General features: G+C 51.2%; 1 protein-coding gene across 38 annotated transcripts in view; it reads right to left on the minus strand.

Moving 5' to 3' along the window:
* The window catches only part of DOCK6 (dedicator of cytokinesis 6), a 47,231-nt gene extending 41,593 nt beyond the window's left edge, over positions 1–5,638 (minus strand). For 21 of the 38 annotated variants that reach the window (XR_014056147.1, XR_014056159.1, XR_014056157.1 and 18 more), the window contains exon 1: positions 5,361–5,556. Coding sequence is in view for 18 of the 38 variants with exons in the window: in XM_081498429.1 (XP_081354555.1) it covers positions 5,361–5,404 (44 nt within the window). In the remaining 20 variants the exon portion in view is untranslated. Of the gene's footprint in view, positions 1–5,360 lie in introns of all 38 variants that reach the window. The other 17 variants (XR_014056154.1, XR_014056155.1, XR_014056152.1 and 14 more) reach the window with 2 other exon arrangements.
* Between the last annotated feature and the right edge of the window lie 11,653 nt (positions 5,639–17,291).

The following is a 17,291-nucleotide window of genomic DNA, read 5'->3' on the forward strand; positions in this document are numbered from 1 at the left end:
GAACACTGGAGTGGGCTGCCGTTTCCTTCTCCAATGCATGAAAGTGAAAAGTGAAAGTGAAGTCGCTCAGTCGTCTCCGACTCTTTACGACCCCGTGGACTGTAGCCTACCAGGCTCCTCCGTCCATGGGATTTTCCAGGCAAGGGTACTGGAGTGGGTTGCCATTTCCTTCTCCAGGGGATCTTCCTGACCCAGGGATAGAACCCATGTGTCTTGCATCTCCTGGGTTGGCAGGCAGGTTCTTTACCACCATTCCACCCTGGAACCCACCACTTATTGAGCTGTTCTGAGTATAGGGCCTGGCACACAGTAAGTGCTTAATTAAGAGTTGCTGTCACCACATTGCCTCAAAGAGCATCCTGGGAAACTGGAATTTCTGACCCTGCTTTTGTAAACCAAAGGTGAGTGGGGCGCAAAGAGGGGTTGTGAGGCACCCGGGGTCACACAGAAGTGCCCAGAATGGAACCCTGGTCAGCTGGGGGTCCAAGTCCTTCAGAGTTAGGCATGCCACGTCGTCCGTGACAGGGAGCAGAGCCAAGAACAGAGACTGCAGAACACCTGCCCTTTCCCTGTCCACACTCATTACCTGCCCCCCAGAGCAGTCCCATCCAGTCTCGGCCCTTCGGCACCATTTGAACACCGACAAATCTTCAAATCTATGCTATATAGATCAACCTGCCCTATACAGAGAACCCGGAGAAGGGAATGGCAACCCACTCCAATATTCTTGCCTGCAGAATTCCATAGACAAAGGAACCTGGTGGGCTACAGTTCATGGAGTTGCAAAGAGCCAAACACAACTTAGCAACCTACACACATACAGATAACCTGCCCTCCCACCATCCTGTGTCTCACTAAGCACAGCCCCACCCTTGTGGATGCTCAGGACCCTCACCTGGAGTCATTACCCGCTCCTCTGTCTCACTCCCACATCAGATGTGCTTCAGATGTCCCCGTGGACCACATTACAAAAAGGGAGGCAAAATGTTGAGCTGAATTTAGTGGGTTTTCTCAGGAACGGGTCTCAGAATTTGATTGATGAGATCCATCTTTCTAAGGTGAAAACTTGACAACCTGACGTGATTCTAAAGAGGTGCTCAGAGGGGAAAGATGAAGCAGTGGCATCACTAGGAATTCATGTGAGACTGTGGACCTCCCCCTAGGGCTGGTCAGATTAACAGAGGTCTACTCTCACAGGGAAGGAGGATGATAAAACCAGAAATAAGAATGACATAAGCCTTGGAATTTGACCTAAGTCTGCAAAAAGTGAGGGAAGAAAATGAATAAACACAAAACCATAGAGCTCTCTTGGTGGCTCAGTGGTAAAAAAAAAAAAAAATCCTCCTGCCAGTGCAGGAGATACAGGTTTAATCCCTGATCTAGGAAGATCCTGCAGGCAGCGGAGCAACTAAGCCCATGTGCCACGACTACTGTGCTCTGCAACAAGAGAAGCCATTGCAATGAGAAGCCATAGCACTGCAACTAGAGAGTAGCCCCTGCTCGCCACAACTAGAGAAAAGTCCTCAAGCAGCAACAAAGATCCCAGCGCAGCCAAAAATAAATATAAATTTTTTAAATCTTAAAAAAAAAACAAAAAACACACATAAAGAGGGAATTCCCTGGTGGTTCACCGGCTAGGACTCTGAGCTTACGCTGCAGGAGGCATGAGTTCAAGCCTTGGTCGGCGAACTAAGATCCCACAAGCCACGCGGTGCAGCCAAAAATAAAATTTGAAAAATAAAACCATAAAGAGATTCCTCTTCATATCCCACCCTATACACACACCTCCTGGACTGGCTGAAAAATTTAAAGGTGAACAGTGAGTGCTGCCAAGGCAAATAATAAGAGTGCTGGCAAAATTTAAAGGCAAATAATATGAATGCCACCAAGGATTAGGAATTCTCATCTGCAACTGGGGGAATCCCTTTGGAAAACCATCTGTAAATGAACAAGCAAAGTTGAAAACATGCCAATCCAGCAATTCCACTTTGAGGTGTAGATACTCAGGAGGAAACACATGGCCAAGAATGTTCATGGTAGCTCTGATCATGATAATCTCAAAGGGAAACAACTCACAAGCTCCTTGACTGAAGATGGGGAACACACAAGCAGAGAGAATGGTATGCAACCATGAAAAGGGATGGGTCTGACTGTAAGCAGCAACACAGATGAGCCCTTCTCCTGTCATCATGCTGCCATAGAGGACTCGACATTCCATGCGGTTCCATTTATGGGATGTTCTAAACAGGCAAAACCAACTCAGAGCAGACTGGGAGCCAAATTAAATGGAGAAATTATAATGCAAGTGGGGAAATGATAGTAGCAGCCATCAGCATGGTAGTTCCCTGAGGAGCAGAACCAGGTGCAGATAACCTGGGAGGGCGGCCAGAGTGGAAAGGCTCAGGAAGTTAGAGACTGCCCTTGTTTTTTGATCCAAGTGACTTCTTCTATGGCATTTGTTTCTTTTTTTTTTTTCCAATTTTTTGGCCGCACTGCAAGGCATGTGGGATCTTAGTTCCCTGACAAGGGATGGAACCCGTGCCTCCTGCATTGGAAGCACAGGGTTTTAACCAGTAGGCCACCAGGGAAGTCCTGGAATTTGTTTCATAATTACTCTTTAAACTTGGGATTTTTCTGAATGCATGTCATCCATCATGGTGGCTCAAATGGTAAATCCTTCTGCAATGCAGGAGACAATTCGATGCAAGAGATGCAACAGATGTGGATTCGATTCCTGGATCGGGAAGAACCCCTGTAGAAGAAAATGGCAAACCACTCCAGTATTCTTGCCTGGAGAATCCCATAGACAAAGGAGCCTGGTGGGCTGAAATCCATAGGGTTGCAAAGAGTCGGACAAGACTGAGCACAAACAATATGGACAAATGTTACTGTATGCAACACAATGTTCTTTTTTTTTTTTTCACTTGTATTCTTTAAAATAAAACCTGACCTGGAATGGTGATAATGACCATCACTTTTTTTTTTTTCTGGATACATGGCTTACAGGATCTTAGTTCCAGATCAGGGATCAAACCCATGCCCCCGGCAGTGGAAGCCTGGAGTCCTAACCATTGGCTATCCGAGTTTGTATTTTTAAGTTGTCCCTCCAAATCTTTGTTTTAAATGAGCCTGTCCATTAGGAACCTGGGGCACAGTCTACATGCAGGTTAATGTGGCATTTGTGGAATGAATGATTTCAGTGAACAAGGAGATGAATACAGGCCTAGGTCTCAGCATGTAGACACCCGGGTGCCCACTAGACTGCTCTGGAGACACTGTCAGAGGGTGGCTGGAAGACTTGAGCCATTTGCTTGTGGTTCACTAGGGCCCCAGGGCTTCCCCGGTGGGGTAGAATCTGACTCATCAGTAAAGAATCTGCCTGCCATCCAGGAGATGCAGGTTTGATCCCTGGCTTGGGAAGATCCCTTGGAGAAGGAAATGGCAACCCACCCCAGTATTCTTGCCTGGGAAATCCCATAGACAGAGAAGCCTGGCGGGCTACAGTCCATCGGGTGGCAAAAGAGACACGACTTAACGACTAACAATGACAACATGAAGACCCCAAGATCTTTTTCTGCTTTTCTTACCCTGAGCTCAACAGTATCCATCTCCCAGGGCAAAACCCAGGGCCTCTGTTTCTCACTTGAGTGGAAGCCAGGACCCAAGGACACAGGGACTTGAGCAGCTAAAAAATAGTAATTACCTCCCCAGGCTCAGAAACACCGAAGGTCCAAGACGGACAATTCAGACACAGAGATAGCAGAACATAAAAACTGCCCAACTGATATGCCCCCAGACACCAGGTCGCGGCATCCCTCCTCTGTTCTGAACTCTCCATGGCTCCCACCTCCCTCAGGGTAAAAGTTGAACTCCTCCCCATAACCCACAAGCCCTGTACAACCCGTTCCCACAGCCCCTTTCTCACTCTGCTCCAGCCTGCTGTGTGCTTAGTCGCTCAGTCGTGTCTGACTCTTTGCGACCCTATAGACTGTAGCCCACCAGGGTCCTCTGTCCATGGGGATTCTCCAGGCAAGGAGACTGAAGTGGGTTGCCATGCCCTCCTTCAGAGAATCTTCCCAACCAGGGATCAAACCCAGGTCTCCCACATTGCAAGTGGATTCTTTACCATGTGAGCCACCAAGGAAGCCCTGCTGCCTCACTATGCCTGCTCCTGCCCCTGGGCCTTTGCACATGCCCTTCCCCCCACATCCCGGCATGGATCCCTCCCTCATCTCCTTCAGATCTTTGTTTACATGTCATCTTCTTCTCCAGGCCTTCCTGATCCTGATTCTCAGGTCTAAAATAGTCCTCACACTCATCACCTCCCATCTCTGCCTGGTATGTCCCCACACTGCTTACCACTAACATGTAATCTACTTTATCCGGCTTCTCCTCTGTCTGCCCCATTGTGTCTGCCCCATTGTATCTGCCCCCAGGGGTGGGGTCTTTTCCGGGGTCTCCATCAGGGCAGTGCTGGACACACAGGGTGTCCTGGCCCACCCCCTAATACAAGAGAATCGCTCCCCTGCCCCCAGCAGATTCTGAATGCACTATTGGAGGCACAGACCAGAGTGGTGGGCGGAGGCGCTTCAGCCCCAGAGAGTCCGACATCCCCCTCCCCGGACCGAGTCTCTTACAGTCTCCAGTGGCCACGGAAACGGATTCCCCAGCGCCTGGCGCCTGTCCCCTCCCCCGTCTGCCCACCAGCTGGTTCTGTCCCCAGCCCCCACTCCTTCCATTCAATCACCCATCCATCTCCAGCGCGTCCAGGCAGTGCTAGGAGAGCCTGAAGCAGGGCTGGGGGCGGGAGGACATCCACAGCTGTCCCCTTCATCCCCCACCCCCCGCCAGACAGCTGGGCACGGGACCCTGGCGGGGAGAAGAGAACGGGAAACTTCCCGAGCGGGTTCAAGGGCCGCCAGGAACGCCATCCCAGGCCCCAAATTCCGGCGCTTGATGCATTCCCGCCCCACACCAGGCACAGATGGGACGGAAAGAGCCCCCCAACTCCCTCGCCCCCGGGTTCGGGGGCCGGGAATCGGCCAGGAGCTGGTGAGGAGGGGCGGGAGCCACCTCCTCCAGGAAGGCCCCCGGACACACCCCCACGCGTCCCACCGGTTCCGAGGGAGGACCTCCGCCACCATCGCGCCCGCAGCCCCGACACAACCCCCAGTCCCGACCCCCGCCGCCCTCCCTACCTCACCACGCCTGCGCCCCCCGGCCCGGAGGAAGCGGGCGGACCTGGCGAAGACCCAAGGGGCTTGAATGAGGGGCGCCCAGGCGGGGGAGGGCTGGGCCGCCCCGGGGCGGGGCTCGGACACGTGGGGGCGGCCCGGGAGGGGGCCCGACGGCTGCTCTACCTGTTGATCTTGTGCGCGAAGGCGCGGCGCTCGGCGGCCGCCATGGCGCCCCGCGCGTCCAGCCGCCGCCGCTGCCGCCGCGCGCACCGTCCCCGCCGTGAACGCCGCCGCCGCAGCGCCTCCCGGTTCTGGGCAGCCCGAGCTAGGCGGGGCCGGGCCAGGCCGGGGGCGGGTCCCTTCCGGGTGTCCTGGGCCGCTCTGTGCTGCCCCTGCCGGCCGGAGGGGCGCGGGTCCCCCGGGCCGCCTCCGTGCCCTCGGGGCTGAGCTGGGGAAACTGAGGCTCTGAGGGGGGCAGGGGAGGAGAAGACAAAGGACTGGGGCGGGGGTCTCTGACTCCCTCCCCTGGGGATGCTCTTTCTGCCCTCTGGCTAGCAATCACTATAATCACCATAAGTATCATCTCCAGCGTTTATTAAGCAAAGCCCTGTAGTTCTCATGTGTAGGGTAGGGGGTGAACGGGGGTGGGGTGAACGGGGGTGGGGTGAACGGGGGTGGGGTGGGGTGGGGTGGGGTGGGGTGGGGTGGGGTGGGGTGGGGTGGGGTGGGGTGGGGTGGGGGGAGACCTATCGCTTCTTCCATTTTACAGGTGAGTAAGCTGAGGCACCGTAAAGAAGGCAGAAGGCCAAAGAATTGATGCCTTCGACCTATGGTGCTGGAGAAGACTCCTGAAAGTCCCCTGGACAGCAAGGAGATCGAACCAGTCAATCTTAAGAGAGATCGACCCTGAGTATTCACTGGAAGGACTAACGCTGAAGCTGAAGCTCCAGTATTTTGGTCATCTGATGCGAACAGAGGACTCATTGGAAAAGTCCCTGATACTGGGAAAAATTGAGGACAGAAGAAGAAGAGGATGTCAGAGGATGACATGGCTGGACGGCATAAATGATGCAATGAACATGAACTTGGGCAAACTCTGGGCTATGGTGAGGGACAGGGAGGCGGGGTGTGCTGCAGTCCATGGGGTCGCAAAGAGTTGGACACAATTGAGCGACTGAGGCACGGGCTTCCCAGGTGGCGAAGTGGTAAAGAATCCACCTGCCAGTGCAGGAGAGGCAAGAGACTGCAGGTGGGATCCCTGGGTGGGGGAAGAGCCCCTGGAGTAGAAAATAGCAACCCACTCCTGTATTCTTGCCTGGGAGATTCCATGGACAGAGGAGCCTGGCTGGCTACAGTCCATAGCGTCGCAAAGAGTCAGACATGACTGAAGTGACTTAGCACAGCACAGTCTGTGGTGAGAGAGGCAGAGGGGTCCAGCCAGGTTCCAAGGCATGAAGGGATGTGACACAGGACTTGGTGGTGGGGTCCGCAAGAGCCAGTTGGGGAGGCTGCACCATGGGGCTGCCTCCAGTGGAAGGAGGATGTGGGGACGTCTTGGCCAATATGTGGTCTCAGATCTCTCCCCAATGGTTCCTGTCTCGGTCCCACTGCAGCAGTCTTAGAGGAATTCTCCAGCGTTCATTTACCATCTGCATATCCAGCTTCTTGCTTATCTCTCCGCCTTTGCATGGACAGGTGCCTCCTTCTGAAGGCTCTTCTAGCCCTGGTCAGAAAATGTCCTAGGTAGAACTGGGGACTGAATCATTCTAGGGATAAGCTGTACCTTGGGGGCCTTTGCGTGTAGTGTTTCCAGTCCTGTGTGTGAAAGTGAAAGTCACTCAGTCATGTCTGACTCTTTGCAACCCCATGGACTCTACAGTCCATGGAATTCTTCAGGCCACAATACTGGAACGGGTAGCCTTTTCCTTCTCCAGGGAATCTTCCCAACCCAGGGATCAAACCCAGGTCTCCCACATTGCAGGCGGATTCTTTACCAGCTGAGCCACAAGGGAAGCCCTAGAATACTGGAGTGGGTAGCCTGTCCCTTCTCCAGTGGATCTTCCCAAACCAGGGATTGTACTGCGGTCTCCTGCATTACAGGTGAATTCTTTACCAGCTGAGCTACCAGGGAAGCCCATTCCTGCGAATGGGTGCTGGCAATACCCCTTCCCTTTTACAGATGAAAAAACTGAGGCCCAAAGAAACAGGCAGAGGATGAAATGGTTACATAGCATCACTGATTCAATGGACATGAATTTGAGCCAACTCCGGGAGATAGTGGAGGACAGAGGAGCCTCATGTGGGCAGTCCATGGGGTCGCAAAGACTTGGACACAACTTAGTGACTGAACAACAAGAGAAACAGTGATTTGCCCCAGTTGCCCAGTGGATCAGTGTCGGATCCTCAGCCCACCGGAGGGGGGCCTGGATGGTGGGGGAACACTCAAGCCCTGCCATGTAGCCCCAGGCTCCTGAGGGCACAGCCTGGCTTGTGATGTGTGCACATGTGTCAGCAGCCCACGCACCTGCCCCAGTTGTCCAGCCACTTTGGCTTGGGAGGCGCCAGGTGTAACCCCGCCCATCACTCCCTGCCTCACCCCACCCTCAACGAAACCTGCAGTCTGGCAGGCTAAAGTCCCCACCTTGCCTTCAGGCTGCTGGGAGCTGCTGGGCTGGAAGCATGAAGGTGAGCAAAGACTGGCAGGTTTCTCCACTCCTCTCTGCCTCTTTCCAGCCCAACCCTCATCCTGCCCTCACCCCTCCATGGTCAGAAGGAGCCTGGGAACACTGGAATCAGGTCAGGTCCCTCCTCTGCTTAGAATCTCCTTCATGGCTCCCACTTCATTCAGAGTCAAAGCCAAAGTCCTCGCTGTGGCCCACAAAGGCTCTGGATCTAATCTCGATACCAGCCTGCCCTTCCCTCCTCCCACTGTCTCCCATAATCACTCCACTCCAGCTGCCTACCTTCTCCACATGGCTCTAAGCTTTAGGGCGCAGCTCTCTTTCAGGGCTTTTTTATGTGCTGTTTCCCTCCGCACAAGTGGGTACTGTCACATACCTGTTGTACAGATGAGGAAACAGACCCAGAGGGGCAGAGTGACTTGCCCCATTTCACCCAGTGAATCAGTTTCAGGTCTGTCCTTCCAGATCTGTGGCCCAGGGAGCCTGACTCCAAAGTGGTTTTCTCTAAATACCAGTTGGGGGACTTCCCCAGTGGTCCAGTGGCTGACTCCACACTCCCAATGCAGGGGGCCTGGATTCACTCCCTGGTCAGGGAACTGGTCCCACATGCCGGAACTGAGAGTTCACATGAGGCAACTAAAGATCCTGCATTCTATGACTACCCACTTCAGTATTCTTGAGTTTCCCTTGTGGCTCAGCTGGTAAAGAATATGCCTGCAGTGTGGGAGACCTGGGTTCGATTCCTGGGTTGGGAAGATCCCCTGGAGAAGGGAAAGGCTACCCACTGCAGTATTCTGGACTGAAGAACTCCATAGACTGTGTATAGTCCATGGGGTCGCAAAGAGTTGGACACGACTGAGCAACTTTCACTTTCACCTTTCAGCAGCTAAAGAGCATGCAACAAAGACTGAAGATCCTGTGTGCTGCAACTGAGACCCAGCACAGCCAAAAAAATAAATAAATATTTTTTAAAAAAGATAAATACCAGTCAGGTTCTAATCCAGGTCACGCTGTGTGACCCACGATAAATCTCTCAACCTCTCAGCCTCTGTTTACTTGTCTGCTCTGTGAGGGCTGTGGTCAGTACTAAGCTCCAGGGCCTTGTAGGAGTTGATTCCACACAGGGGCCGGGTAGGATGATGAACCCTTCCTTAGCGAAACCAGATAACTCACATTGGGACTGGAAGCCACGGTCTTTAAACTGAGATCACACACCTGGTCTCAGGACTTAATGAAGTTCAGGTTCTCACTGCTGCCTCCTTGCAGAAATAATTCAGTGAGAGACAAAGTGATAGGTAAGAAGTGGGTTTATTTAGAGAGAAACACACTCCACAGAGTAGGAGCCATCTCAGAAGGCAAGACCAGGACCAGGGGATGGGGTTGTCAGTTTTTAGAAGGGTGGATAATTTCATAGGCTAATGAGCAGGAGGAGCATTCTAGCTACTTGGGGGAAGGAGGTGGGAATTTCCAGGAATTGGGCCACCACCCACTTTTTGACCTTGATGGTCAGTCTTGGAACTGTCATGGCACCTGGGGTGTGTCATTTAGCTCACTGTTGTGTTACAGGGAGCATGTACTGAGGCTCAGTGTCTAGTGGAAATTGACTCATCCACCATCTTGGACTTGTGTGTTTAGTTGCTCAGGCATGTGCAACTCTTTGCAACCTTTTCGACTGTAGCCCACCAGGCTCCTCTATCCATAGGATTTTTGAGGCAAGAATAATGGAGTGGGCTGCCATTACCTTGTCCAGGGGATCTTCCTGACCCAGGAATCGAACCTGCATCTCCTGTGTCTCTTCTTACATCGAAAGTGGATTCTTTACCCACTGAATCATCAGGGGAGCCCCAGATCCCTCCAATAAAGGCCTTACCCAAGCAACCTGCCCACCCCCATGCCAACCAGATCTGATTGGCAAGGCAGGTCCTCTGCAAGGTACCACCAGGCCAGACTGGACCCTGGCAGCTGCTCAAACAGGGGCCAGGCTTCGCTGGTGCTCCAGTGGTCAAGAATTCTCTTTGCAATGCAAAGGACACAGGTTTGATCCCTGGTTCAGGAAGATCTCACGTGCCGAGGGGCAACCAAACCCACGCACCGCAACTAATGAGCCCACGCTCCGGAGCCCGTGTACCATGACTACTGAAGCCTGCGTGCCCTAGAGCCCATGTTCTGCAACAAGTGAAGCTACCACAACTGGAGACTAGCCCCCACTCACCGCCACTAGAGAAAGCCCACACACAGCAACAGAGACTTAGCACAGCCAAAATTAAAACAAATATTACCAAAAAAAAAAAGACTGAGGCCAAGCTTGGTGGGAGCTTTGGCCTCCTCTGGCTGATGTGGGGGAACAGACAGTGGGATTTGATGGTGCCAGCTTGCAGACCTGGGAGAAGGGACTGCACTGGCCCAGGTGGGAGATGCCTGTGCTGAGTGGGGGAGGGGCTGTGGAAATGGCCCAGAAGTGGGTGGGCTCAGGGCAGACTGACTGGCAGGCAAGTTCAATGTTTATGTGAGAGATGGAGTGAAACTGAAGACCAGCTCTCTTCATGCTGCTTCCCAATGCTATTCCCTCCACCTGGGATGCTGTTCCACTCAAACCTTGTCTGTTTGATCCCTTCTTCATCCCTTGAGTCTCAGTGAGGACATCCCTGCCTCCCATGGTTGCCTATGCATCCCCCGTGATGGCCCTGATCACAGTGTGTTTCACTGTCCTGTGTTGAGGTGAAGTGAAGTGAAGTGAAGTGAAAGTCGCTCAGTCATGTCCAACTCTTTGTGACCCCACGGGCTGTGCAGTCCATGGAATTCTCCAGGCCAGAATACCGGAGTGGGTAGCCTTTCCCTTCTGCAGAGGATCTTCCCAACCCAGGTCTCCCCCATTGCAGGCAGATTCTTTACCAGCTGAGCCGCAAGAGAAGCCCTAGAATACTGGAGTGGGTAGCCTATCCCTTCACCAGTGGATCTTCCCAACCTAGGAATCAAACCGGGGTCTCCTGCAGTACAGGCAGATTCTTTACCAACTGCGCTATCAGGGAAGCCCTGTCCTGCGTTATCCATGCCTAAAGCACAGACATCACTTTTCCGACAAAGGTCTGGGGAGTCAAAACTGTGGTTTTCCCAGTAGCCATGTACAGATGTGAGAGTTGAACCATAAAGAATGTTGAGCACCAAAGAACTGATGCTTTTGAATTGTGGTGCTGGAGAAGACTCTTGAGAATCCCTTGGACTTCAAGGAGATCAAAACAGTCAATCCTAAAGGAAATCAACCTTAAATATTCATTGGAAGGACTGATGCTTAAGTTGAAGCTCCAATACTTTGGCCACCTGATGCGAAGAGCTGACTCACTGGAAAAGACCCTGATGCTGGGAAGGATTGAGGGCAGGAGGAGAAGGGGACTACAGAGGACGAGACGGTTGGATGACATCACTGACTCGATGGACATGAGTTTGAGCAAACTCTGGGAGATAGTGAAGGACTGAGGAGCCTGGTGTGCTGCAGTCCATGGGGTTGCAAAGAGTCAGACATGACTTAGCGACTGAACAGCAACAAAATTCATGTCTGAGTTCCCCAGCACCTGGTACACAGTTAGCACTCCATAAATATTTCTCTCTTTCTTCTGTTCTCCTGATCTGTTGCTCAGTGCCTGTTCCAGGACCTCACTATTTGAATCATTGTAGCGTTGTTTTGTAATATGTTTGCCTCTATCTTTGTCAGGGTCAAAACCAGCTGCCTCCAGACCATTGCACATGCTGTACCCTCTGCCTGGAACACTATTTCCCCTAAAGGATTGAGGGCAGGAGGAGAAGGGGACGACAGAGGATGAGATGGCTGGATGGCATCACCGACTCGATGGACATGGGTTTGGGTAGACTCCGGGAGTTGGTGATGGATAGGGAGGCCTGGTGTGCTGCGATTCACGGGATTGCAAAGAGTCGGACACGACTGAGTGACTGAACTGAACTGAATCTTTACCTGAAAGAACTTTAAACCATTCTTCAGGTCTCCTTGACCACCTCCCTCCCCTGCCCAAGTTGGGTCAGGGGCTCCTCAGGGCCCCCCTCCCTCTAGCCCCTTGGTTTCCCCCTCACAGCCCTCATCACTCTTGGTTGTAACTGCCTGATTCCACAGTATCTGTTTCTCCTACTTAAATGTCAATTTCATAAAGGCAAGGACTTTTCTCTACCTTATTCACTGCTGTGTCCTGAGTGCTTAGCTCACGGCTGGACATACAGTAGGTGCTCTACAAGAGAATGAATGAGGCAGAGTGGTACAGGATCCAGTGGCCAGAGGACTTTGATGCCTCCTTGCCGCCTAGTGCCTACTCTTTTAGTGTGGTGGGAGAAACCAGCCTGATGGCAGGGGGTTCAATTCCTTTTTTCATTTTAAAATTTTACTTAGTTATTTATTCTTGGCTGTGCTGGGTGTTCGTTGCTGCACACATGCTTTCCCTAGTTGTGGTGTGCTGCCTTCTTGTTGCGGAGGCTTCTCTTGTTGCAGTTCCTGGGCTCTAGAGCACAGGCTCAGTAATTGTGTTACTGGGGCTTAGTTGCCCTGTGGCATGAGGAATCTTCCTGGACCAGGGATTGAAACCATCTCCTGCATTGGCAGGCAGATTCTTAACCACTGGACCACCAGGGAAGCTGAGATCAATTTGGTCAATTCCTCAACTTCCCAAACTGAGGGGTGTTGGGGGCATATAGGGGGGAGGCTGAATGTGGGTGCCCACTGCCCTCTGGTGCCCACAGCAGGAATGGTGCAACCAGGATGCTTGTTCCTGCCCCCAGCTCTTCTGCCCACAGGCAGAGAACCTTTTCGCCACAAGGGGATGGGTGTGGGGGGTAAGCTGATAAGGGCAGGTTGGGAAAGAAGGGTACAGGGAACTTCCATTCAGCAAGCATCTCCTGACCACCTGCTGTGTATAGGCCCTGGAGTCACCCCAGGAGGTGGTGTTATCACCCCAGGTCACCAGCCTATAGGGGCAGGAAACCGAGGTGCAAAGAGAAACAGCCTCCAGCCTCAAATCACATACTTTTGGGCAGGTCTGTCTATTCGGGAAACCGCTCCAGAGGTTCTTCAAATGTATGTGCTCAGTTGCTCAGTTGTGTCCGACTCTTTTCGACCTGGTGGACTGTAGCCCGCCAGGCTTCTCTGCCCATGGGAGTTTTTCAGGCAAGAATACTGGAGTGGGTTGCCTTTTCTTCTTCCAGGGGATCTTCCCAACCCAGGAATTGGACCCACGTCTCCTGCTTTCTTCTGCACTGGCATGCAGATTCTTTACCACTGAGCCACCTGGGAAGCTCGATTCTTCAGATGCATTTTAGCAATTTGGTAAATCACTTGATGAATGAATGAATGAAAAGGTGTCTTGCAGTCAGTGGTGAATTTATTTAAAAAAAAAAACTTTTAATTTTGTATTGGGGTATAGCCGATTAACAATGTGGTGATAGTTTCAGGTGAACAGCGAAGAGACTCAGCTGTTCATGTACATGTATCCATTCTCGCCCAAACCCCCGTCCCATCCAGGCTGCCACATAACATTGAGCAGTGTTCCTTGTGCTATACAGTGAGCAGTGGTGTTTAAACTAGGAATGATCACAGGCAATACTTGGGAGTCTGAAGAGACCTGGATTCCGGTCCTGGCTTGGCCACAGCCAGGCTGAGTGACCTGGATTGGCAGAGGTGGGGGGTGGGGGGACTATCTGGCCCTCAGTCTCCTTACCTGTGCAATGGGGATGTTACTCTCAGCACTGACCCTGGTGGCCCACGTTCAGAGCCCAGGAGATGGTGTCAGGAGAGCACAGAACCTGGGAGATGCTGCCTCATTGAATTGTTTTTCCTGCCACTTCCGGAGTTGGGGAAGGAAGCAGGGAGCTGGCTAGAGGTGTCCAGGACTGCCTTTGGGAGTGTAAGTCACAAAGACAAAGGCTGGGCCCAGAGAGGCCAGAGGGGCAGGCCACAGGCTTCCTGTTTTTCTTTGAACAGATGGTCAAGCCGCCGGACGCTTGTCTGTCTGGACATGTGTCCACTGTCCCTGGTAACCTCTTCTTATCCCTCCCAGTGACACTTCTGTCCAGTTTGCTCATTTCTGGTGCTCTTGTCACATTCCACTCTCTGGGAATTTTCCTCCAGGGCTCCCAGACATCCAAGAGGTCTGCAAATAGAATTCAGAGGGGTCCATGAATTTGGAGCGGAAAAATGCATCACTCAGGCCTACCCCTGCTTCTAACGATAGCAGTCATTAGAGCTGCCTCTGGGTCTCTCTTGCTATTTAATGTGCGAGCAAAGATGCACAAATTCTGTCACAATTAAACATATTTTAAGGGACTTCCCTGGTGGTCCAGTGGCTAAGACACCACGGGTCCCAGTGCAGGGGACCCCAGTTCAATCTCTGGTTAGGGAACTAGATCCCACATGCTACAAATAAGGGTTTGCATGCCGCAACTAGTGATCTTGCGTGCTGCTGCAAAGATCCAAGATCTCATATGCCGCTAATAAGACCTGACGCAGTCAAATAAATAGACAAATATTTTTTAAATATTTTGATAACTGTATCCAATGTAATGGATTTGTAATGGGTTTCCTTTACCTTCTGAGACTTCTTCTTCTTTGTTTTTTAATATTTATTTGTCTGCGCTGGGTCTTAGTTGGAACATGATCCTGGGCCCCCTGGATTAAGAGTGCAGAGTCTTAGCCACTGAACCACCAGGGAAGTTCCCTGAGGGTTTTTCTCTTATGCTTTTTTTTTTTAAATAATTTTTCTAATTTTTTGTTTGTTTGTTTTTGCTTTGTTCTGTTTTTGGCTGCGTGGGGTCTTAGGTGCAGCATGCAGGATATTTGTTGTTCTGGCTTCTCTCTAGTTGTGGCACTTGGGTCAGTAGTTGCAGTGCAGGGACTTAGTTACTCTGTGGCATGTTGGATCTTAGTTTCCCGACCAGGGATCAAACCCACATCCTCTGCACTGGAAGATGGATTCTTAACCACTTGACCACCAAGGAAATCCTATGAGGGGTTCTCTTTTAGGCACGTACATACTTTCACTGATAAGGTCCCAAGGCACAAAAAGATGGCCCCTACAAATAAGAAATTTTTCAAATTGCCTATCCCAGCCTAAAGCCTGCTGTGGCTCCCCATTGCCCCAAGAAGGAGCCATGCTTCTCCCTGTGGCCTACAGACTTCCTTATGTGCCCCATAAGCTTAGCCCCCCTCCCTTTCCATCTCATTTACTTATTCATTCATTCGCTCCAGCAGCACTTATTGAGCACCTGCTGTATGCCAGGCATGGGAAGCCGTAATGTCAGTGCTGAGACCTGAAGTTCAGGCTGAATCAGGGAGGGAGTTCTAGGCAGAGGGACAAGCAATGAAAAGATGGAGAGAAGTAATAAATTAAAGAAAAAAAGAGAGAGAAGTAAAATATAAATAAATAAATGAAATTAAAAAAAAATTTTGTTTATTACCACACTGCGTGACTTGCAGCATCTTAGTTCCCTGACCAGGGACCTAACCTGGCCCCATGGCAGTGAAAGCACAGAGTCCTAACCACGGGGTACTCCACCACGGAACTCCCTAGAATTTTTTAAAAAATAAAGTAGAATGACAACAACAAAGCAAAGATGAAGAGAAATGGAAGTCTCCCAAGTGGAGGTCAGGGAGGGGAAGGTGAGACTCAAAGCTGATGGATTTGTGGAAGCAGGTCCTGCAGGATCTCCCAGTGGGGGCCTGGGCATAGCCCTGCAGGCCACGGGGAGCCCTGGAGGGGTGCAGAGCAGGGTACATATACCCTCTGGTTTGTTTCAGGGAGATCTGACTCTCTTGTCCCTCATGGGCAGAGGTGTCATTAGGTAAATGCCAAGTGGAGGACAAATCAGCTGGAGGTTTCCAAATTACAAACCCTTGAACCCCTGGACTCAGAAGGCCTGTTTCTAGAAATCTAGTCTTTCCATGGAAAATGATGAGGATATTTACGGCAGTGTCAACTAAATAGCCAAGATTGGACACGACTCTTTCTGTGGGGCTGGCTTCACTGTTTCTATGCAGTGGAATACTATGCAGCTGTGAAAAAGAATGAGATGTGAATTTCAACCAAATAAACAGTGAAAGCAACATCCCTGAAGCATGTGGAATGGATTGGAATGAGAAAAGCAATGTATTCCAGGGTGTACGGGAAGTCATCCTTTGAGTAAAATATTGTGCTTTGTGCTCAGCCCTTTCAGTCATGTCCCACTCTCTGCTACTGTATGGACTATGGCCTGCCAAGCTCCTCTGTCCATGGGATTTCCCAGGCAAGAATACTGGAGTGGGTTGACATTTCCTTCTCCAGGAGATCTTCCCCACCCAGAGATTGAATATGCGTCTCCTTCATTGCAGGTGTATTCTTTACCCACTGAGCCACCTGGGAAGCCCACTTAGAGTAAAATATTAGAGAAAAAAAATATACATATACCCATATTTACTTGATTTTCTAGATATTCCCTTCAAAGTATTCAAAAAAAAAAAACTGGTGGGGCTTGGATACAAGTTAGGAAAGACAGTTTTTAACAATTAATTTTTGGGGCAGTTGGCAATGACTTCAACAAAACTTTGGCTTCTAGGTAGACCAAGTTTTCTCGAGCCAGCAACTTTCTTTCTCTTTAAAACACAGTTCTGCCAAGAAAGTAGGCTACACCTTGCACTGAGTATATGCTCAGATGTTTGGGTTCAAATTCTTCACCTTGGCTCATGATGGCAGCCATAAAAGACTTGTATCATGCTTATTAGGATGGTGGTTCAGATGGTAAAGAATCTGCCCACAATGCAGGAGACCTGGGTTCGATCCTTGGGTCGGGAAGATCCCCTGGAGAAGGGAAGGGCCATCCACTCCAGTATTCTTGCCTGGAGAATCCTCTGGACAGAGGAGTCTGGCGGGCTACAGTCCAGGGGGTCGCAAAGAGTTGGACATGACTGAGTGATTAACATTCAAACTAAAAATACCGACAACACCAGGTGCAGGCGAGGATGCAGAAAAACTGGGCCTTTCAGATGCTGCTGATGGTGAGACAGGCTGGTATCTGAGGCCCTTTGCCACAGTGCTTGCAACTGGACAAATGACTCCTCTAGCAGCAGGTGGAGAAGGCAATGGCACCCCACTCCAGTACTCTTGCCTGGAAAATCCCATGGACAGAGGAGCCTGGTAGACTGCAGTCCATGGGGTTGCTAAGAGTCGGAGACGACTGAACGACTTCACTTTCACGCATTGGAGAAGGAAATGGCAACCCACTCCAGTGTTCTTGCCTGGAGAATCCCAGGGGCAGGGGAGCCTGGTGGGCTGCCGTCTATGGGGTCGCACAGAGTCGGACACGACTGAAGCGACTTAGCAGCAGCAGCAGCAAAATGCAAAGAAACTGTATGGGACTAAAAATAACTGTGTGCATGCACAGTTGGGACAAATTATGAACAAAATAC

The sequence above is a fragment of the Giraffa tippelskirchi genome, chromosome 6 (assembly GCF_054371585.1).
Source record: "Giraffa tippelskirchi isolate mGirTip1 chromosome 6, T2T-mGirTip1v1.2.pri, whole genome shotgun sequence".
Classification (NCBI taxonomy): Eukaryota; Metazoa; Chordata; class Mammalia; order Artiodactyla; family Giraffidae; genus Giraffa; species Giraffa tippelskirchi.